The sequence below is a fragment of the Stigmatopora argus genome, chromosome 5 (genome assembly GCF_051989625.1).
Source record: "Stigmatopora argus isolate UIUO_Sarg chromosome 5, RoL_Sarg_1.0, whole genome shotgun sequence".
Taxonomy (NCBI): domain Eukaryota; kingdom Metazoa; phylum Chordata; class Actinopteri; order Syngnathiformes; family Syngnathidae; genus Stigmatopora; species Stigmatopora argus.
In genome coordinates this window covers 7,516,510-7,537,920 of record NC_135391.1, presented here as the reverse complement: position 1 = coordinate 7,537,920, position 21,411 = coordinate 7,516,510, and the positions used below count along the sequence as shown (strand labels likewise).

The 21,411-nt window shown below is 36.9% G+C and overlaps 3 protein-coding genes across 7 annotated transcripts; all 3 read left to right on the top strand.

The window, feature by feature from the left end:
- Window positions 1–93: 93 nt before the first annotated feature.
- Window positions 94–6,040, top strand: LOC144074954 (arrestin domain-containing protein 1-like). Its single transcript, XM_077601667.1, has 8 exons — window positions 94–483; window positions 1,918–2,028; window positions 2,169–2,219; window positions 2,351–2,505; window positions 2,611–2,793; window positions 3,461–3,637; window positions 3,883–4,399; window positions 5,567–6,040. Exons 1-8 carry the CDS (start codon window positions 255–257, stop codon window positions 5,602–5,604), a joined length of 1,461 nt encoding a protein of 486 aa, XP_077457793.1. The 5' UTR covers window positions 94–254; the 3' UTR covers window positions 5,605–6,040.
- Window positions 6,041–6,778: 738 nt separating this feature from the next.
- On the top strand, window positions 6,779–15,205 carry ehmt1a (euchromatic histone-lysine N-methyltransferase 1a). 4 transcript variants are annotated; one of them, XM_077601727.1, is made up of 22 exons: window positions 6,779–7,455; window positions 8,230–8,347; window positions 8,611–8,693; window positions 8,958–9,144; window positions 9,254–9,390; window positions 9,808–9,951; window positions 10,173–10,426; window positions 10,508–10,567; window positions 10,644–10,732; window positions 10,841–10,947; window positions 11,450–11,572; window positions 11,828–11,929; window positions 12,058–12,165; window positions 12,390–12,544; window positions 12,795–12,953; window positions 13,137–13,281; window positions 13,419–13,496; window positions 13,616–13,731; window positions 13,876–13,962; window positions 14,049–14,127; window positions 14,476–14,651; window positions 14,794–15,205. In XM_077601727.1, the coding sequence occupies exons 1-22, from the start codon at window positions 7,102–7,104 to the stop codon at window positions 14,882–14,884; spliced, it is 2,952 nt and encodes a 983-aa protein (XP_077457853.1). In that variant the 5' UTR covers window positions 6,779–7,101; the 3' UTR covers window positions 14,885–15,205. The 4 variants fall into 4 exon arrangements, with proteins under 4 accessions (XP_077457853.1, XP_077457852.1, XP_077457851.1 ...); XM_077601726.1 differs by having other exon boundaries at window positions 10,505–10,567; window positions 12,061–12,165; XM_077601725.1 differs by having other exon boundaries at window positions 10,505–10,567.
- Window positions 15,206–15,757: 552 nt separating this feature from the next.
- On the top strand, window positions 15,758–21,398 carry dpp7 (dipeptidyl-peptidase 7). Of its 2 annotated transcripts, XM_077601735.1 has the most exons (13): window positions 15,758–15,931; window positions 17,149–17,272; window positions 17,358–17,497; window positions 17,661–17,824; window positions 18,078–18,213; window positions 18,541–18,622; window positions 18,740–18,906; window positions 19,559–19,619; window positions 19,861–19,979; window positions 20,127–20,283; window positions 20,421–20,485; window positions 20,546–20,616; window positions 20,696–21,398. In XM_077601735.1, exons 1-13 carry the CDS (start codon window positions 15,773–15,775, stop codon window positions 20,805–20,807), a joined length of 1,557 nt encoding a protein of 518 aa, XP_077457861.1. In that variant the 5' UTR covers window positions 15,758–15,772; the 3' UTR covers window positions 20,808–21,398. The 2 variants fall into 2 exon arrangements, with proteins under 2 accessions (XP_077457861.1, XP_077457862.1); XM_077601736.1 differs by lacking the exon at window positions 20,696–21,398 and having other exon boundaries at window positions 20,526–20,616.
- The last annotated feature ends 13 nt before the right edge of the window (window positions 21,399–21,411 follow it).

Sequence of the window (21,411 nt, the reverse complement as noted above, 5' to 3'; positions counted from 1 at the left end):
AATAACTCACATACAATTTTAGTTCGAGTCAAACTTAGCTTTTAAACGTTAATGTCTCCCTCTAGCGACAAGAAACAGAACCATGACGGGCAAGTAACAATTATTCCCCCCTCAACGACTCCCGATAAATAAAACTTCTTGCTGGTTTGCTAAATTTTCAACTACCTTGTTTGGTGAGCAAACGGCGGAAAAAAAATTGGATTTTATGTAGTGGCCCAGGGTGGAAAAAGTGAAGTATTTTGGTGGCGACAACCATGAGCCACCACCTTGAGAATGTGGTTATGTGTGCTAAGGGGCGGGTTTGGAAGTGGTTGGATCACACAGGTGACGCTCGCAGTTTAGTCCGAGCCGTTTTCGCCACAAATATGGGCAAAATTGACTCTCTTGAGCTCAAATTCGACAGCACTAAGGAGTTTTATAGCCCCGGCGAGTCCATTTCGGGAACTGTGGCTATCAAGGTGGGGCAAAAGCTACAATGTAAAGGTAAGAGTCAGGTAAAAGATCATTTACTTGGTTTCATCTTGCTCTTATCTACAACAGGGGGGAAAAATGGAGTCGCCAAACAAGGAAGTGAAAGCAACATTTGTAGGAATTGATTTGGTTGTTTATTTGGAATCGTTAGTGAATATATTATATTTAGAAAACGACGTGTTAATGTTTAGTATTTGAAGGTGTTTGAGTTTCACTTCAGGGATAAAGAGATTAATGGTATAATTAATAAATAGCATGATTGATTGTAATGAGTGTTTTTTAAATATTCTGTTCTTCAGGATAAGATTTATGTTAAAAGAGAACATTCAAAAACGTAATTGCTATACTTTTATACCTAATGGTGTTTTAAATTATAATACCAGTCCAACATGAATGAGTAAGTAGATGGGTTACCATATTTTGGAGAAGGAATTGACATTATTGCATTGCAATTAATTTTCAAATTCATGATTATATGCATGATAAAAAAATGGATGGACTCAAAGAAAACCATCAACACCAACCTTCATTCATCTTCAAAAGTGTGTGATTAATAATTATATGTTTGTGTTGGAAATAATAGCAACTTGGGAGGAGTTCTTTTAGTCAGCAAATTCAGTCTCTAAATAAATGAATAAAAGTAAATAAACTGGCTCCGTTTTACGCCAATAGATACAATACTGCAGGGCATTATGTTAAAAATTAGGCAGTGGCTCCTTAGCCGGTAACCGGTCAAATAGTCCCAGGGGCTATTTAGCCGGTAACCTATTATTTAACATTGAGTGAATAGGGGATTTTCTAAACCATTCAATCAATCTTATTGAAATTTGATGTGTTATTGCCAATTGATAGATTTTAACATTAGGTGAATAGGGATTTAATGACTATTATTTAGGCAGTGGCTCCGTAGCCATAGTTTCTGACTATTTTCCCCACACAGAATTCATACCGGCTAAATAGCCATATGGGGCCATATAGGCTATTGGACCGGTTACCGGCTAAATAGCCCCTGGGACTATTTGACCGGTTACCGGCTAAGGAGCCACTGCCTAAAAAATAATCTCTACAGTCGCCTTCTCAAAATGTTAAACAATTTTTTTTATTTATTGCTTCTGCCAGTGGCTAAATTCTTAAATGTTTTGAGTGTTTAAACTTCATAATTTGTAAATTTTGAATAATGCACACAGACATGTACACAAAACTCAGTGTTATGAGAATTTGTGTGCTATTGTTCCCTTTTAAAGACATGATTATGTCCTTCATAAATGGGGGTTCTAAGCCTTTGCCAATAAAGCAAATGTATTTAAAGTCGTAGGAATGTAAACATTTTCTTGCCACATTTATCTAAAGGGTGGGTGTAGTAGAGGACGCTGTGATTCAGGTATGATAGCTTATTTATTTACATATATCCTGTAATCACACAAAGATGTTTATTGCCATTTACAGCTATTAAAGTGAACTGCAACGGTTTCTGTGGCATCACCAATAAACTAAATGAAACAACATGGACGCTGGAGGAACAATACTTCAGCAACACAGTTTCTGTTGCAGATATAGGTACAAAGTTTATGTTGACATTGCTATTAGTAGATTTTTCAGTCCAAACATCTTGGACAAAAGACATTATTGCAATCATAACATTGAGTTTCTGTAATTTGCGATGCCTTTGTCCCTCAACTCTTTGTTTCCCTCCACAGGTACTCTGAAACCAGGAAGTCACACATTTCCCTTCAAGTTTCTTATACCTGGTACGTTCTATGTAAATCTAATTGGCCATTTTAAATTTGTTGTTGTACTTAGTTGATGTTACTGCTGGTATGAACAATTTTTTTTTGTAACCACAATACCCATTTAAACATTATATATATTTTTTTTCCAGGCTCGGCTCCAACGTCATTTAGGGGCAACTATGGTAGCATAGTATACAGAATAAGAGCTTTCATTGACACACCACGCTTCTGCAAAGACTACAGTACAGAGAAAGCCTTCTTCTTGTTGGATGCCCTGAACTTAAACAAAATTCCAGAAATATGGGTGAGCCATGAACTGTATTTATTTTGCCTAAAATGGACCAATGTATAGGTCCACCTTGGCTCTCAGTCCTATCACTGCAGACTGAAATTGTCTATCTGTACCCAGGGTCCATGTTCATCTTCAGTGGTCCAGGAGTTCACCTACATGTTATTAAAAACGGGCACCGTGATGCTGAAAGCTCAGACTGACAAGAAGGGTTACATACCAGGCCAGATTATTCAACTTTCGGCGATTGTCCACAATAAATCTGAAAAGAGTACAGGCAACATTAGTGCTGCTCTGATACAGGTAAAGCTTCTTTTACATTTGTTGGAGGTAATGAACTTCATGAGTCATAAAACAACACATTCTAATTTTTAAAAATAGTGTGTTTAAATCCAAATAGATTTTTTTTTTACATAAACCGTGTAAATTTATAGATGAAAAATTCATGTCAGTTTTGCAGTTTTGCTTGGGTAGGAATTTACAGCTTTTTTATGTGTATCATGACTAGCCTAGCATGGTTATAGTTGATTACTAATTCAATTGGCCAAGGAAATAACAATGTAAAGCTTTTGTAGATCAGAAGTCAATTTGAGGGTTCAGAAAAATAGTTCCTATTTTTTAATTTGTTTTAATTTGAGAAAATAACCAGCCGGCCAAAAGCCCCTAAAGCAAAAAAAAATGGCTAATGATTAGATTTCCATCTAATAATCTAAAAGTTTTCAAGGAGAGAAAATGCAATTGCACCATACCAACAATCTTGCAGGAAAAGGATGTCACGAGACTTGTGAAATGTTGTTGCTGAAACAGTTGGAACAAAATTAAAGACTTATTGAGGTTGCTGAGTCAAGAACTAGAATGTCCTAGGAACATAACGTTTTGCCAGTTGGACAACCAGATCAAAGGAAACATGTGTACATATTGTTCAATGCAATGAGTTGTGGCTATGAATCATTGTGTTCTTCTGTTTCAGAGAGTAACGTATCATACAAAAAAACCCATCCATGACGTGAGGGCCATTGTAGAGTTGGAAGGTGGTCGAGTTAAAGCTGGCAAAGTGCTAGAGTGGAAGGAGCAGATCATTGTTCCTCCTCTGCCACAGTCAAACCTTACTGGCTGCGAGCTTATCAAGGTCGAATACTACGTAAAAGTAAGAAAAAAATGTCTTCCTCCTGATTCAAATGGTCACTGACTCATTCCATAAATATGATTGGGAACAGTAGCAATGTGTCCAAAAAATCGGTTGATTCTTTTTGAATGATCCATGTTAGAGTTTACATTCCCATGCTTGTCTTAAATATAATTTAGCTACTAGTAAGTCAATTGGGGTGAATTGAGATTGGAATATTGATCAATACATTTAACTGTTTAAACCCTTCATCTCTCGATGCCTAGGTCAGCCTAAAGTCTCCACAAGTTGTTTTGACATTACCAATCCACATTGGGAATATCTCTTTGGATAGGAGGTTTCAACCATCGCAAAACCAAGCTTCTCAATCTTCTGTAAATGTTGAAGACACGTCACCCATTATAGCTTCTGCCCCCATATCATCTCCACCTCCCACCGCCCCGAAACCGACTCCACGTGCCGCTCCTCGCGCCAGACTTTCAGACTCCAACCCTCCGAACGTTACATTGGCTGAATGCCAACCAGGAGCTGAGGGTGGGATACGGTCGGATGGCAGCTTCACCAACAAGCGCCACTCCCAATTGTCACCAACTGGATTTAGTTATGCTCCTGGCCTCGCCTTCCCAAACCGCCATCAAAGCCGCTCAGGCGTGAACCCAGAAGGAACTCCGCACAGTGCTTCCACGAGGACTCCAACTTCTTATTCCAATGTGAACACTGCTTTCCCGGCATTAACTCCACTTTCCATGCCTCCGGACTACAGAAGCACAGAGTTCCCACAAGGTGAGTTGGCAGGATTTCTTTCAGGCTGAGCTCACAGATTTGACCAGTGGAATTGGAAAGGTTGTCTAAATCTAGGAATTTGGTCGGCGTTAGTGCTCAAAATACGACTGCAAACCAAAAGTTGTCATGATTGATTGATCAGAGATATTACTCTTTCCTGAACATAATTCATAAATGGTCATTGTTTGCTATTCCAATTGTGTGTTTAAATGGGATCATAATTCTGTCAGGTTAGAGCCCAAAAAAGCAATCCAAGCAAAATAATGAAATTCAAGCAAACAAAGTCATCTTAAAAATAAAGCTTATAATGATTCCCACAAAGTACGGACAAATAGGCTTAAGGACAGTTTTTTCCCCACATCCATCAGAACTCTAAATTTGCGGTAACACAACACACATTCCCTTCTGAGGTAATATGAAAAGATGTTTGGGTGGTGATCTGCCTCCTACTAGCTGACTGAAGGTAAGTGAAAGACAGTGAGAGGTAAGTGACCTGTATCCATAACAGCAGAATGCCAAATTACAAGTCCGTAACTATCACTTATTTAGGTCTTTTGCCGAGTAAACGCACCTTATGGAGAAGCACTACCAATTTCGTCATACGCAGTTTCTGGGTGTGATGACAAGTAGGCTTTTGTTGTTGATGATGACGACAGGGCCTATGTCCGATTATTATTATTACATTTACCCTTAGCTTTCTCGCTTGTCCTATATGTTGTTTTGCTTGATAAACAGATTTCTCTCTTTTCTCCTGCACTCTTAGCTTTTTGCTTTTGCTATATTTGACTCTGAATCATATCACGGATGGTCGAACTTTTCGCCAAGTGTATCCCAATTGGTCAAGTAGATTTCCTTCAACGCTACTCTGCACTCACTCATTAAGAAATCCGATCACATGACAACTTTTTACCATTAGAGGAGAACAAAAATAATAATTTCAAAATATTTAATGCCTGTGGAAGGAGTTTAAACGTGGAATCTGTTGAAAATATTTGGTATTCAAAGTTCACAAGTAAGGTTACAGAATAATAGTTTGATTGTTTGATCCACTCTCTCGGTTTGTGAAACATGATTATTAAATGGATGTTACAATTAGGTCAAAGGTATCCAATAATGGGTTAAACCATAATGAGTTTTACTAATTAGCTGCTTATGATTGTTTTTCAGAGGCTCCTCCTTCCTATGACGAGAGCTGCAACACATGAACAAGTGTGCAAGCATCATCACATCATGGTGGAATACATGCTTACAAATTAGTTGGATTAGTTTTCTTAAAAAATAATTCCTATTCCAAACCTACTTTGTAGTTTTTTTCTTATTCGTACATATATTTTAAATTAGAATAGCTCAGAATTCCTTTAATATATTTTTAAATGGTAATATTAAAGGTGAGTTGGTTTGTTTGTTTTTGGTGGCAAGAGCTTGACTTGTTAAATATATTTGTTGTTGAACAGATTTCTAATTACTTTATTAGAATTTAGCATAAGAATATTTTCTTAATCTACTGTATTTGTTTTTCAATTTTGAAATACTCCACTATGTAGATTTTATAGTGTGGAAAAGTATAATGATCATTTAAAATAACAAATGTTTTCATTCAAAATTTCACTAACCCAATAAAAAATCCTACAAAAAGCCTCACATTTTTTACTCATTTACAGTAATAATGGTGTCCTCTCAAATGTACTACTACTTATAAACCCCAAAACAACACACCTTATCAAGATTCTGGCTAAAACTGGTATGATATATTCTAGGGCAGGGGTCGGGAACCTTTTTGACAGAGAGAGCCATAAACAATTCATATTTTCTAATATTATTCCTTGAGAGCCATACTCATAATTTAACATACATGAAAAATGTGCGCCCTTTTTTAAAATTAATTTCACCCCTTTGAAAGTACAAAAACTCCCTGAATTCTTTTGCCAACATTCGTACGCTGTTGCTAATCACTGTATGCATAAAGTGTCGTCTAATTAAAAGAATAATGATTAAAGCGGTGCTAGATGTAGCGTCAATGCCACAGACTTGATGCTCCTATTGGTGCATTCAGAACTCCATATATTAACTGATAGGTTATCTGGGAGCCATATGCACCAACCAAAAGAGCCACATAAGGCTCCCGAGCCATAGGTTCCCTACCCCTGTTCTCGGGAGACTATCTGACTCCAAAAGAAAACGTAATTTTAGATACCTCTCATGGTCTGATAAAATTAAAATTAAACTTTGTGGACATATGAAGCACCATTACTTTGTAACAAAAAATAGTACAGTAGTATGTACGTAGTAATATAGTTTATAGTTGGGCTCTGTTGCGTTCATTTCTAACCACCAAGGGGCAGCAATGTGTCCAATCCCCCGGAAATTCAAACGAAGAAGTGCAAGTCTAGCAACTGCACTTGTAAATTAACAACAACATCTCCGCATCTTCATAAACTTCACATTTCGAGGCGAAGACCGTGATGGCATGCTTCCCCCCCCTTTTTTACAACTCTTAAAAGTTTGATTCTCTAAGATATGCCACTGTTTATGGTACATCCGCTTGAATTTGAGTGACTCGGTCAACTTTTCCAAACCTGCAGGAACAAAGCCCGATTGAATGTCAACAGTAGTTTAGAGTGCGCCTATTTGTTGAATACACTAATTTAAAATCTAGTATAGTATACTTGTTTTTAAGTGACCAGTATTTTATCGGGAGACTCATGGACCACAAGGGAGCTAAAGAGGGTCCAGGATCAGAAGTGGGACTCTTAAATACTTTAGGGACCACCGTGAGAACCCGACTGAAGCAGACTGACAGTTCAAGAGTGAAGGCAACTCCTTTTCACATTGTAAGTGACGTGGGATTGAGATGGAACCGTGGCCCCCGACCTTCTGGCTCTCCAACGAAAAGGTCCGGATTACCTGACCCATCCGATCCATTGAATGCTCAACTTGTACAGAAGGAAGATGTTGTTGCGGCATCCATCCCCATCGGAGAAACAGACGACCCAATACGCGATTTAAAAAATAAGCAGTCCACCTCTATTGAAAAAACAAGTGCACGTGAATGCGAGGTAAGAAAATACTAATTTGCGTTTATATGAAGCTAGGGCACAATTCCACTTATACCACACATACCTAACGATTTTGTTTTGTCTTTGCCCCTTTTTTGACGTTAGTTAGTTAACGTTTCAACGATTACTTGTGAAGTTTTGGAGATGGGGGATGTGATACTGCTTTTATTTTCCTGTCAGTGCAACTTTATTTTCGTTCATTCATTTTCTATACCGCTTATCCTCACGAGGGTCGCGGGGGGTGCTGGAGTCTATCCCAGCTGACTTCGGGCCAGTGGTGGGGGACACCCTTAATTGGTGGCCAGCCAATCGGAGATGGACAACCATGCACACACACATCCATACCTAGGGGCAATTTAGAGTGTCCAATCAGCCTACCATGTTTTTGGAATGTGGGAGGAAATCGGAGCACCCGGAGGAAACCCACCCAGGCCCGGGGAGAACATGCAAACTCCACACAGGTGGACGTGACCATGATTTGAACCCATAACCCTAGAGCTGTGAGGCCGACGCGCTAACCAATCGTGCCACCAAGCCGCCATCCAATCATATCTAGGGGCAATTTAAAGTGTTCAACCAACCTACCATGCATTTTGGGGAATGTGGGAGGAAGCCGGAGTACCCGGAGAAAAGCCCTGCAAGGCCAGGGAGAACATTCAAATTCCACACAGGCATTCCGAACCTGGGATTGAACACTTGAACTCAGAACTGTGAGGCTGATGCACTAACCACTCGTCCACCAATCTACATTTGCTGTTGTCTTTCTCTCTCAAGCCCACTAAGAGTAAAGCAAAATTGGAACTAGAAGACATGCACACTTCTGAAGCCACAGACGGTTGTGTAGATGATGGTGAAAAGAGTGTGTCCTTCACCTCGACTAAACCTCACTCAGGTATTCCTTTCATAATTTGGTGATTGGTGTGAAACCGTATTTTATGTTTGACATTCGTCATACATATGTGCATGATTATATTATAATATTGTAACATTTTCATATTTATATTGTATCAAAACATGTGTTTTATAGGTAAAGGTTTTTTTTAATCTACCATTTCTACCTCATTTTATACCATAACATATACAATCCTGGTATCTAATATGTTAGCAGTGTTTTTACTCTGTAGCTATTTATATACTATATATTTCTTTTTATAGCTGTGAAAAGGAAGAAAAGGAAGATGGGACTGTACAACTTTGTCCCAAAAAAGAAGGCAAAGCCACTGAAACAACTAGAAAAAGTAAGTTTGTGCATGAGGATAAATATTATAAAATGTAAAGTGGGTTATTATCAAATTTAGAAACTGCACTGCAGTGTTCAGTCAGTGATGTATTGATGTATGATCCATCAAATGACTCATTTTATTCATTCAACTTATTATACCATTCCTACATTGTGAAAATTGTATTTGCATTTCATTTTTTGAATGAAACACATACAAGTAGTAATAATACATACCCTTTATGGTCTTAATTAGAGTTATGACTCTTACCACACTGTGCAGGTGACAAATGTTGGCGTGGATGAGATTATTCCTGCTACTACAAAATGTGAAGAAACCTCAGTTATGAGAAGTGAATTTTTCAAGGATGGACAATCTGGAGAAGCAAGCCATGTTGAGTACACAGAGCTGAATTTAGACTGTATTGACCTAAAAGTTCAGGAAGAGCTACTTTTACCACAATCAATGGGTAAATGGGACATTGCACATACTCACCATATTCATCTTGCAATAATACTGTAAAGCTTTTTTTTTTTACAAGTATACAGATGTCATCCATTCTCTTGTATTTTGACCAGCATTCTCTGAAGCGACCGAATCAGACTTGGACGAGGAGTTACCATTGTGTTGTTGTCGTATGGAGACGCCATCCTGCGGAGACAGATTTTCTGAAAATGACCAGACCTGTATGGCCATGGAGAGCACAGATGGAATGGTAAAAAAAGCACAAATGAGAGATTCTGTCACAACATCTCTATTGTCCTATGATAAGACGATAGTTTTGGATGGGACTATTGACATTTTCGGATTATTAGTCATTCGTTGCAACGTTTTATTTTCCAGTGCGGTTTATTTAAGATTTTTTTTTACAGGCTAACAAGCTGCATATCTTTTGCTGGAAATATCCCTTAATACAATGTACAAACCTGTGATTTATAACCTATTGTGGTTTATATATGAACAAATAATTTTCCTGTAAAATTCGCTGGGTGTGTTTTATAGTCAGGTGCAGCTTATAGTAAAAAATATACAGTAATTAAACCTTTGAAACATTTTACTTCATTTTTAATCATGTAGGAGAATTTATACTTATTTGAATGTATGACATACACTCATTGTTTTCTTTTTTCAGTTGAATCGTTGCCAAAATCATGTCATTAAATATGAAAGGATGAGACCTTCTAATGTAGTCCATATGCAGGTTCTGTGTGAGAAACACAGGGCCAGCATGGTTAAACATCAATGCTGCCCAGGCTGTGGAATCTTCTGTAATGCGGTGAGTGGAATCCTAAAAATCACACATAATAGCCCTGCCTCCCTTCTTCGATAACAACTATGACAAGATCCTTCAAGATCGAAAACAAAATGTCATGAAAATCACACTTGAAGAGCGTTGTTAATTGGCCTGCCAAATTTAATTTGAAAACAGACAAAGAAATAACACTCTGAAATCACTTGACATCGTCTCTAAAGTTGCTTTTCTGGATTTCCCCTCAGGGTACCTTCATGGAGTGTCAGCCTTATAGCAACATTTCCCACCGCTTTCACAGGGGCTGTGCCTCCATTTTGAAAGATCGCAGGTTTTGCCCACACTGCGGAGAAGACGCCAGTGGGGCCAAAGAAGTCACAGTGCCCTCACCCCTGCCCTCCTCGCCATCACTACCTACTTCCCAGCCAAAACCCACCACACAGATACTCAGGGCTAAAAAGACAAGCGAACCCCAAAGGAGCAGAGAGACACACTCAAACAAGTAAATGACATTGTTTTAATCATCTCATACAAAATTAGAAACTACATAACAATGTATGGATTTCTTCTAATGCTACAGCAGTACTGCAGCCAGTCCTAATGAATCATTAGATAATATACTGACTGGACTAGATGATGAAAAGTAAGTTTACACATGAAGCATTTCCTCGTTTTGGAAACACTGAAGTGTCATTTATTCTGTCTCACTTTTTTTGTAGTTTGAAACCAACAAAAGTCAATTTCACGACTAAACAACTGTATATTTCTGCAAAGGAAGGGGAGCTCCAGAGGGTCATTCGCCTCTTGGGTACGTCCAATAGTTATTTTTTCTTTATTTTACGAGCAGATTTGATTTAACAGTGTTTTAGTACCATTATATATATATATGGTTATTTTCAAATTTCGTCTACTGCAGTTGATGGAAAGGACCCCAATTTTCTCATGGATGTCCAAAACAAACGAACCCCGCTACATGCGGCTGCTGCAGAAGGGCACGAGGAAATTTGCCATATGCTAATCCAGGTGAGGCCAAGTTTCTATACTTTCCAAGTTTGTAAAATGCAGCAATCCACAAAAGATAATTTTGCTTTGCTAACTTGGACCTTATTTGAATTTTTTTCTCCTAAGTAATGATTTATTGAGTATTGTAGTGTTCAATTTTTTCTGTGTTTTTAGTTCAAAAATCATTTTGTAAAATCTAAAAATATATTTAAAAAAAGGTAAAATAAACATTGTTTTAGATCTATAAAAAACTGAATATGCAGTGCTTTTAATCCAGTTCTTTTAATCCATTTATAAAAAAATCTAAATATTACATCTAAAATGGTCCGGCCCACGTGAAATCAAGTTGACGTTAAAGCGGCCCGCGAACCAACCCGAGTCTGACACCCCTGGTTTAGAATGTGCATGATTGAACCAATTTTTTTTCATACAGCCCGTTGACCTATACATGTTCATCTTTGTGCGGGGGTTTTGTCGTTTAATATGTATTTTTTTGAGTTACAACTTGTGTGTGTGTTTACAGGCTGGAGCCAATTTGGAGATGTTAGATGAAGAGCAAAGAACTCCTTTACTGGCAGCTTGTGAAAATAATCATTTAGGGACTGTAAAATACCTAATAATGGCTGGGGCTGCTATTAACCACAAGGTACGCTCTTAGACGTACATATTAACTCGTCAACATCATTTTTATCTTGAGCCACGTTAATATTTTGTGGCCGGTTGCAGCAATAAGACGATAACTAAAAAAATAATTCTTATCAATACATTCAATAAACAAAATACTGATACACATACAACTAGAGTTGGATTGACTTGCTAGCATTTTCTATGAATTGGTCAAATTCTTCAAATATCTTTGTTGTCCAATGTTTGTTTGATGGAAATTGTATTTCCACGTAAGGATTCAATGGGCTTTACCTGTTTGCATCTGGCCTCTAAACTTGGACATCATGACATTGTTCAACATCTGCTCTCCAAGTCATCCAAGTACATCAACTGTCAGGTAGACACTTTGTACTACATTCAACGGGGACCTACTGTACCTACCTAAAATATTCAGCTGTTTCTACTTTTGGCCACACTGCCTATATTTTATTTGTGTGATTATAAGAAGTGTAACTTGTGCTTCAGCAGGATGTTGGTGGATGGACTCCCATCACTTGGGCAATCGAGTACAAACGCAAGGACGTGTTCTACCTGTTGCTGGCCAAAGGGGCGGACGTTAACATCAGAGACAAGGTCATTTCAGACACTACCTGTGAAACATCTTTCTAATTGGGGAGCTAAAGCGTTAACCCAAAGAAATTTTGCAATGTGAAGTGTATCAAAACTTTCTTTTCTTGACGGGGAAAATTTGAAATTTGTGTTTGAATTTTTGGGTGTGACTTCAGGCCTCAATTTGTATTCTTATCTTTATTCTTATAGATGTGAGAGATGTGATTAAAATCTATCCCACTTCACAGGAACAGAATGTATGCCTGCATTGGGCAGCTTTATCGGGGTGTGCTGAAATCACCCAGGCTCTGTTGGGTGCCAAGTGTGACCAAAATTCTGTCAATGTTCATGGGGACCTGCCAATTCATGTGGCTGCCAGAGAAAACCACCTAGAGTGTGTCAAGTGAGTATACCTTTATCGCTTTATTTGGATATGCATTAAAAACCCAGGACAGATTTTCAGTTTTACTAGAAAATTAGTACTTTGTGAAGACTGTGGAGATTTTTGTGTGTTCAGGAAAAACACATACTTTTAGGTACATTGCAATAATGAGGGGTTGGCTAATTGTTGGGTATGATGTTTTCTACATTGCATTATTTAGGTTTCAGATTCATCCATATGTGGAGGTCTTAGATTACAATTTAAATTGCAGGTTGTTTTTGACCAACGGAGTTAACATGAATCAGAAGAACAGGGACGGACAAACCGCTTTGGACTGTTGCGTCAATGGCTCAAAGGTATGGGTGGCCCTTAACTCGAGCACAAAGCTGAACGATACCAAGGGGAATGCTGAGGAGCAGTTGCTCGTTAGGTAGGCAATTGTGTGTAAATGTTTGTTTATATAATAAGTTTTATAAAAATCAAGTAAACAATCAATTATGTTCATCATTTAAATAGGGCATGTGCTTTGCTGAATATGTGTAATTTCCAATTTAACGCAAGTGATATGTGATTGCCATCCTATTTCTTTATATTGTAACCTTTTCTCTGATAGGGACATTTCTCGAGGTTATGAGGTCGTTCCCATAAGCTGTGTTAATGGTGTTGACGACAAGGCATATCCCGGAAACTTTAAATACATACCAGACAACTGTGTCACTTCCCCTGTAAACATTGACTGTGACATAACTCACCTGCAGGTAAAATTTTACCTGTTTAGAAAGAAAAAACAATAGAAAACAGCCATGAATTTGTATGAGGTTCATATACATATCTGCAGTTTGAGCAGCTATACAATTTTATTATTTGTATATCTTGTTTTTTTCTCCCCAATTAGCACTGTAGTTGCACAGATGACTGTTCATCCAGTACTTGCACATGTGGTCAGCTTAGTCTACAATGTTGGTACGATAGTGTAAGTATAAAGAAAGAAAATGTTTCCTTAGTTACACAGCGTCTACACGTGCAACATTCTCCTCTGATTATAGCACCCATAGCAATTTAAACAACAACTTCTACGTATACTGTATGCAGGAGGGGTGCCTGCTGTCGGATTTCTGTCAGCAGAATCCCCCAGTGCTCTTTGAGTGTAACCATGCCTGCCTATGCTGGAGAACCTGCAAGAATCGCGTTGTTCAAAATGGATTGAGGTGAGGCAATCGGAAACACTTTCAAGCAATACGCTTAATAGTCATTTCTTTTATTTATTTCTTATATTTTGCATGTGAAGTCACCCAGATAATATCAAAATAAAAGTGGTCTGAGAACTTTTCTCTGTACTGCTTTGTTACTAGAGTGCAACTACAGCTTTTCAGAACAATGAAAATGGGCTGGGGAGTGAGAGTCATGCAAGATGTCCCCCAAGGAACATTTATTTGCGAGTGAGGAAAATCTTTCTAAGTGAATGGGTAGTATACTTTACAACATGTTCAGTTTATAAAGGCATTTTCCTTTCCATTTTATCAAGGTATATTGGCGAGATCATCACTGACACTGAAGCTAACAATAGAGAGAATGACTCTTTCCTCTTTACGCTTAACGATAAGGTTGGTTGACCCTTGTTCCCCTTTTCATCTCCACAATTCCTTTACAAATGACCATCTGAAGTATTTTAAAAGTTTCTGCAGCAGCCTGTTACAAGCAATTTACAATAAAACGCTGCTACAAAAAATTCCAAGAGTTAAAAAAAAAAAATCAAACACTGCTTTTTCAAATTTGGCTAACGCCAATTATTTTTTAGTGCCCATAGTAAAAAAAAATCTGTCTTGATGCATGCATAGACTGTCCAGCACAGCCCTTAGTTTCACTAGAAACTCGGCATATGCAGTAAATACATAGTATTTGAAATTTCCATCCATTCATCCAATATTTGTTATTGTGTTGTTCCTATGCAGGTAGATGATGTACATTGCATTGATGCAAGACTTTTTGGCAACATTGGCCGCTTCATTAACCATCTTTGTGAGCCCAACCTGTTAGCCGTGAAGGTATTCACCATGCACCAGGATATGCGCTTTCCAAGGATTGCTTTCTTCTCCAACAAAACTATTAAAGCTGGCAATCAGATCGGGTAAGCGCTATTTCACTCTATTTAACTCAGGACTGGATTGATTTAGGTGGAGTAATACGTGTTAGCGATTTAGATTTTTTGTTTTATATGAGCATGATTGAAATCAAAAGAACATCACCAAATCATGACATCTCTTCATCAGGTTTGACTACGGTGATCACTACTGGATGGTGAAGAGCAAATACATGAGCTGCGAATGTGGTTCACCCATGTGTCGCTACTCTGAAAGATAAAATTTAATGATCACGTTGTAGTGTAGCGACACTGACTCACATATCTTTGTAAATAACATTTTTCTGTCACGTTTAAGCTTTTAGATACATTTTGGTTTACACATTCTGGTATGTATTTGATCAGTATATGCCGTATTAGACGTGATTTGTCCCGGCAACATATGCATAGAGGTTGATCGACAATGGGATAAATGCTTGTATACTTAAATCTGTTTTAAAAGTATTCACAAAATCTGATAGTCATATTTACAAATGAGTTTATTTCTATTTGTATGCACACCAGGTCCATGACTTGTGACATGAATTAAAAAGTCACTGTTATTTGTCACTGTCTCCATCAATAATGTCACCACTTTTATGAACAAGCGTTAGTGTCTTGGAAATTGTGTCATTTGCATCACCGTTATCTTTTCTAAAGAAAGATTTGGGGAATAATGCAAAAATCAATATCTATAGCAAAACACTATAAAATAACATTTTCATTTATTTTAAATTTGGTTAGATTTTTGAAAAGTATTTCCATAAAATAACAGCCTACCGTCAATACTGATCTAAAAGACATAGCTGCAGCATTTTAAACTTTAATGGTAAAGTTTTGTCCTTTGCAAACAATCTTATGTTGTTACTTGATAAATTATATTTGCGCAAAAGGATTTTCAAAATATTTTTATTTTTTTCCTTTTTAATGACCTTGTTACAAGCATATTATTGTATTTCAAATTGGAAGGTACTTTGTATAATAATTTTGTGTATAAAAAAATAACCACAAATGTCTACTTGTCAAATGTACAAAAGTTTAAATAAATAAATAACTAAATAGAAGGAGGAACACTCGTCTCATTTCTGGAGACTTTAGTCCCACCCATCAACTGTCATAAGCCAATCAGAATGCAGAGAGGCGTCTTCACTTGCGACGGATTGTTAACCAAACACATGCTGACGCAGTCTTTCTATTTCCTGAGTGCTGGAGCTTCTGTTGCAAACATGAAGTTAGCTTTAATAGCAATAATGATGAATTTACACGCGCTGTCACAGTGTCAGGTCAAGGTAATACACGTTAAACGTTTGTTTTTGTCCTAAATTGATTTGTTTTTCCTTGCAAAGTTTGACCCGTGATCAATGTTCCCTCTAATTGTTCATATGTTTGGGCATACAGACAACCCCCTTGAGCAAACAGAGGACCAGTGTGAGCAACATTATAAATGCTAGCTATGGGCACACACCAGTATCTATGATCCAGAAATGATCTAGTCATAATAAAATGTAATTAATATCTATGAATAAAACATCTTAATAAATGACACTAAAATATGCACAAATCGGACTTATAATTTTCCCTTATTTTTCAAGTCGGTCCTTCTCACTTCTCATTCTCGTTCAAATGACTTTTCTGCTGAATCTGCCACTTGCGATAGTCAAGTTTCCATTATATGCAATATTTTTCTATCAGAAAACCCGCTTAAGACTTTTGCTTCGCTGCATGTTTTGTAGAGGAGACCTTTTTTGTTTGTAATTTGTTTATTTAATAAGGGACAGCACATATTAATGAAAATATTTATATTAATGTTAATGAACATATATATGTAAATATGTAAGATTGTAGCCGAGGGCTAAATTCCATCTTTAGTCGCTTTTGTAGGTTGAAGACAAACGATAAAACATACTAGACACACACAAAGCACAGCAGTTTTAGACAATTCTCACCAAAATTCATCGCTTGTTCTTCTATTTGCACACACTTCTACAGCCATTCCATCTTAAAAGAACCGCATTTTATTTTTATTTTGGCTCGTGTCGCCATGATTAAGGCTTATAATAAATAATCGGACATAGGCCCTGTCGTCATCATCAACAACAAAAGCCTAATTGTCATCACACCCAGAAACTGCGTATGACGAAATTGGTAGTGCTTCTCCATAAGGTGCGTTTTCTCGGCAAAAGACCCAAATATGTGATAGTTTCGGACTCGTAATTTGGCATTCTGCCGTTATGGATACATATATATAATTATTTATTTTTTAAAATGTCTTATCAGTTTTGGAACGCCCACTTTTCTGACACTGAATGTGGAATTAATATAAATGAAATCAGGGTTGTTTTTGTATTCATTATCAGCCATGCTTATTCTAATCTTATCCAGTTTGTCCCAAAAAGGTAATGGTACCTTTCACACTGTTTTTGCCAGACCATAATTGTAAAAAAACATTTGACTAAGACTATTTTTTATTATTGTGTATTTATTATTATTATAATATTTTTTTTAGACAGGAGCTCATAAATTAAAGACACAACCCAGTTTCAAAGAAAAGTATTTCACCCAGACCCTGGACCATTTCAACTTTAATTCAATGGGGAATGGAACATTCCTTCAGCGTTACCTGATCACAGGTGACCATTTGACCAATATTCAGTTGTATATTTCAATCAGCCAAAAATTATTAGGTGTTAATTTATGTCTTGATTTCCCCTACAGATGAATACTGGAAAATTGGGTACGGTCCAATTTTCTTCTACACTGGCAATGAAGGGGACATCTTGGAATTTGCCCTTAACTCTGGATTTTTGATGGAATTGGCCGCTCAGCAGGAAGCCTTGGTCATATTTGCTGAACATGTAAACAAATGTTACATTGTTTTCTTTGTTGCGAAAGCTGAAAAAAGCCAACATATCTTACTGGAATTTTCCCTTGAGCACTTACAGAGAATCAGACAAATTAAGAGTCATTTTTTAACTTGATGTTTTTTTGATTGGCTTACATTTATTTTTCTTCTTACAGAGGTACTATGGCAAGTCTTCTCCTTTTGGCAATGACTCCTTCAACATACCTCAGATTGGACTGTTGACAGTGGAACAGGCAATCGCCGATTACGCCATCATAATCAGTGTGTTGAAACATCAGATGGGAGCCACAGATTGCCCTGTCATTGTTTTTGGTGGGAGGTAAGATTAGCCTAACATCGTCAAAAGGTGATTTTACTCACATTTACCTTCCTTTTTAGTGACATCCTTTAACCAGTGGCTTAAAAAATCTATGTATAAATGACTATATTATGTAGATTTTATCTGCCTGCGATAAGTTTTAGGAAAGAATATTTTCATGCTCTATTTATTGATATCCACAATTTACCATGAGTTTTTTAGACCCTTTGTAACCTCAAAATTTAACATGCTTTTGTCTCGTGATTCTCTTCAGTTATGGTGGAATGCTGTCAGTTTATATGAGAATAAAATATCCAAATCTGGTGGCTGGTGCTCTAGCTGCTAGTGCTCCCATCCTTTCAACTGCTGGGCTTGGCGACCCTAGACAGTTTTTTAGGGATGTCACTGCTGTAAGTTGAATAGGTTTTATTTAGAATTGTGTGTAGAATTATTAAGAACCACCTAGCATTCTTTGCACGTTCTTACATTAAGTTTACTTCCAAAATTATTGTATCCTATTTGCAGCGCGGTATTATTGGGTGGATAATTTTCTTTCCACATTCATTTAGGGTTTATAATAATCTAAGAAAATATTAATCCAGTGATCATTTTAGGTTTGTACAGTAAATGTTAAGATTTTGTAAAGAAATAGACTAAAAAAAGTTTTTTTCTTTTTTTAAAAGCCCAGATTTTCATTTTCCACAAATTTGCCTTTTTGCTTTATTTGACCCCAATAGGATTTTGAGAATATTTCCCCAGAATGCAGTTCTGCTGTAAAAGGAGCATTTCAGCAGCTGAAAGAGTTAAGTGAAATGCAAGGTAAAATGTGCAATTTTGTCCCTTGCCTTTTCAAATAAAAACAGTTCACTTACATTTTTCTATCATGTATTCTTACTAATGTAATAATAAACATGCAATTTCTCTGAACTTTTTTAGAATACAGTAAAATTCAGTCTGCCCTCAGACTGTGTAAGCGTCCGTCATGTGCGCAGGACATCCATCAGCTAAATGGTTTGCTGAGGAACGCCTTCACGCTGATGGCCATGTTAGATTATCCATACAGCACTCAATTCATAGGAAACATGCCTGCCAATCCTGTCAAGGTAGGGCTTGACATTGTTTCACATTGTCTTAGGGTTATCATTGTTGTATAACGTATTAATTAATTGATTAATTTTGTCTATCCTGGGAGGAAAGAAATGCAAAACCTCTGAAATGTGCAATTTCTAATGGTATATCAGGAAAAAGAGATCAACCCGAACTTCATTTGGCCTCACTTATAATAACTGTGAATGGTTGCAGGTGTTTGGTGACGTCCATATAAGGAGTTTGAATGTGATTGCTTAATTTTGAGCCAAACTGAAACGAGTGTTGTACACTTGCACAATCAATTAACCTTGGTGATCTCAAAAATAGGGGTAATTTTATACCTCTACAGATAAATGTCTCAAAAAGGAAAATAGTATTAGTATACAACATGGTCTGAATTTTTATATTTTATATGTATTTTTTATTTTTTTTTATTTCGTTTTTTTTTAGTTTATTTATTCATTTATGTGTCCGTTCGTTTATTTATTTGTTTGTTTATTTTTTTTATTTTTTTTAATATAAATTTAATATTTATTATTATTATATTTATATTTTATAATATTACAAAAAACATGGCATTTGAAGAAGAATATGTAGATTTTTTTTCTCCACTGACATTTACATTTATATGAATGTGTCATATATATGTATTCTTAATTTTGTCAGGTTGGTTGCGAAATGATGCTGCGTGGATCGGATCTGCTTGCTAATCTCAGAGATACTGCAGGTATGTCCACCAATGCTTCTTTGTGTAACATCATGGAAAATAAATCAGATGAGATAACAGGAAAACAATTGGGCATTTCCTCAAGTTTGAATCATTATTTGTTGCAATTTGTAGATGACGTAGTTCTTTTCAAACGAGCTTGTTGTGCGAGCAGGAAAAAGTTTGTGTCTTTGCAATGAATCAATGTCAAAATCTGGGTTCAACTGAGGTTGTTCAGACCTTTGGATGTTTTACTTTACAGCAATTGTGTACAACTCAACTGGTTTACTGACTTGTTTTGACGCATACACTTTGTATGTGAAGTGTGCTGATCCCACTGGTTGTGGACTTGGCTTTAACAGCATGGCCTGGGACTATCAGGTATTATACAATCACTCTATTTACAACATTTTCATTCGTAGCAAAGGCCTTTTTTGCATCAGATGTGCTGTCCATGTCCACATCATAAAAAAAGATTCATTTTTGTTAAGATGACACAGTAGTTCTCCACATCCATGTGTGTTGCAGGCATGTACGGAAATAAATCTTTGCTGTGAGAGCAACAATGTCACAGACATGTTTCCTACAATGATTTTTACTGAGAAAGAGCGCCTACAGTACTGCTCCAAACGCTGGGGTGTGATTCCACGACCAGACTGGCTAAAAATTCAGTTCTGGGGAGATGGTGAGTGTCTTCAAAATATACATTTATCACAGGTGTGACGCCCAAATAACCTCTTGAATTCCATTCAGCGAACAGTACTCAGATACACTGTATTTGTACAGTATGCCTATAAACATTGCACACTGCTTTTTCTTCAGCCCTTTCTAGAGCCAGCAACATTATTTTCTCCAATGGTGATCTGGACCCATGGGCAAATGGAGGGGTAAGTGGTTTAAATGTGGGTTGTAAAGACAATTCTTTAGATCTGTATGTTTTCTTGAAGGTACGGAAGTCTTTGAGTTCATCATTGATAGCCATCAATATTGCTGGGGGAGCCCATCATCTCGACTTAAGGTATTGGAAGCTGCCCCTTTCTCAATTTTAATGCCATATTAAAATATTTATATAGTTATTTTTGAAAATGATTTTCCAGAGGATCCAATGATGCTGATCCAGCATCAGTAATCAAAGCTAGGATCACTGAAGCAAACCTCATCAAACTATGGGTGGAGGAGGAAAGAACCAAAATACGACTGTTGTCTTGATATTGTTAAGGTTTTGCTGGTTTGGAGACATTTCTTGCGTCAACTGACATTTTCTGTTGATTAATATTCCGTTTTTTTAATTTATCTGCATGTTCATAAAACTACTGCTGGGTACTTAAAAATGAAAAAAGCAAGGTAGAATCAAACCCTTTCTTTTAAGAACAAATAGAAGTATTTTCGTCGACTAGATTTGGTGTATTGTACATACACCAGTTACCATAGAACAAATGGGTCGTTTTCTCAAAACATGAAGGACTGAATCATTTATATAGACTGAATTATCTCCTGCAAACTATTGATTATTCAAAAGTGATAGTGTTCTTGTTGTTCTCTTTGACGATGCAATGTTTGTGGCTCAATGAGTTATTTTTATCCTGAAAAGTGATTTTTTGGGAGATAAGAGCAGAGATTTTTAGACTGAAAAGTGATTGTTTGGGAGCCAACTTGATGTGATTGTCCTTTATTTCATAATAAAATCCCTCCCTTTTATCTTCCAACCTAATTATGTTCATCTTAGAACCTCAAAAAGTTCAGTACACTAAGAATGAATTTTTTTCGTTTGTTTCATGTCATTAAATGACTCACACGCTAGTTGATTCTTTGA

Bases quoted from the DNA above. Each gene is read 5' to 3' on its own strand.
- LOC144074954 (XM_077601667.1), top strand. From the start codon at position 255: ATGAGCCACCACCTTGAGAATGTGGTTATGTGTGCTAAGGGGCGGGTT. The intron at 2,794-3,460 runs GTAAAGCTTCTT...CTTCTGTTTCAG, and splicing joins TTAGTGCTGCTCTGATACAG to AGAGTAACGTATCATACAAA. The intron at 3,638-3,882 runs GTAAGAAAAAAA...CTCGATGCCTAG, and splicing joins AGGTCGAATACTACGTAAAA to GTCAGCCTAAAGTCTCCACA.
- ehmt1a (XM_077601725.1), top strand. From the start codon at position 7,102: ATGGACCACAAGGGAGCTAAAGAGGGTCCAGGATCAGAAGTGGGACTC. The intron at 12,545-12,794 runs GTGAGTATACCT...TTTAAATTGCAG, and splicing joins AACCACCTAGAGTGTGTCAA to GTTGTTTTTGACCAACGGAG. The intron at 14,652-14,793 runs GTAAGCGCTATT...TCTCTTCATCAG, and splicing joins AAAGCTGGCAATCAGATCGG to GTTTGACTACGGTGATCACT.
- dpp7 (XM_077601735.1), top strand. From the start codon at position 15,773: ATGCAGAGAGGCGTCTTCACTTGCGACGGATTGTTAACCAAACACATG. The intron at 15,932-17,148 runs GTAATACACGTT...TATTTTTTTTAG, and splicing joins TGTCACAGTGTCAGGTCAAG to ACAGGAGCTCATAAATTAAA. The intron at 20,486-20,545 runs GTAAGTGGTTTA...GTTTTCTTGAAG, and splicing joins ACCCATGGGCAAATGGAGGG to GTACGGAAGTCTTTGAGTTC.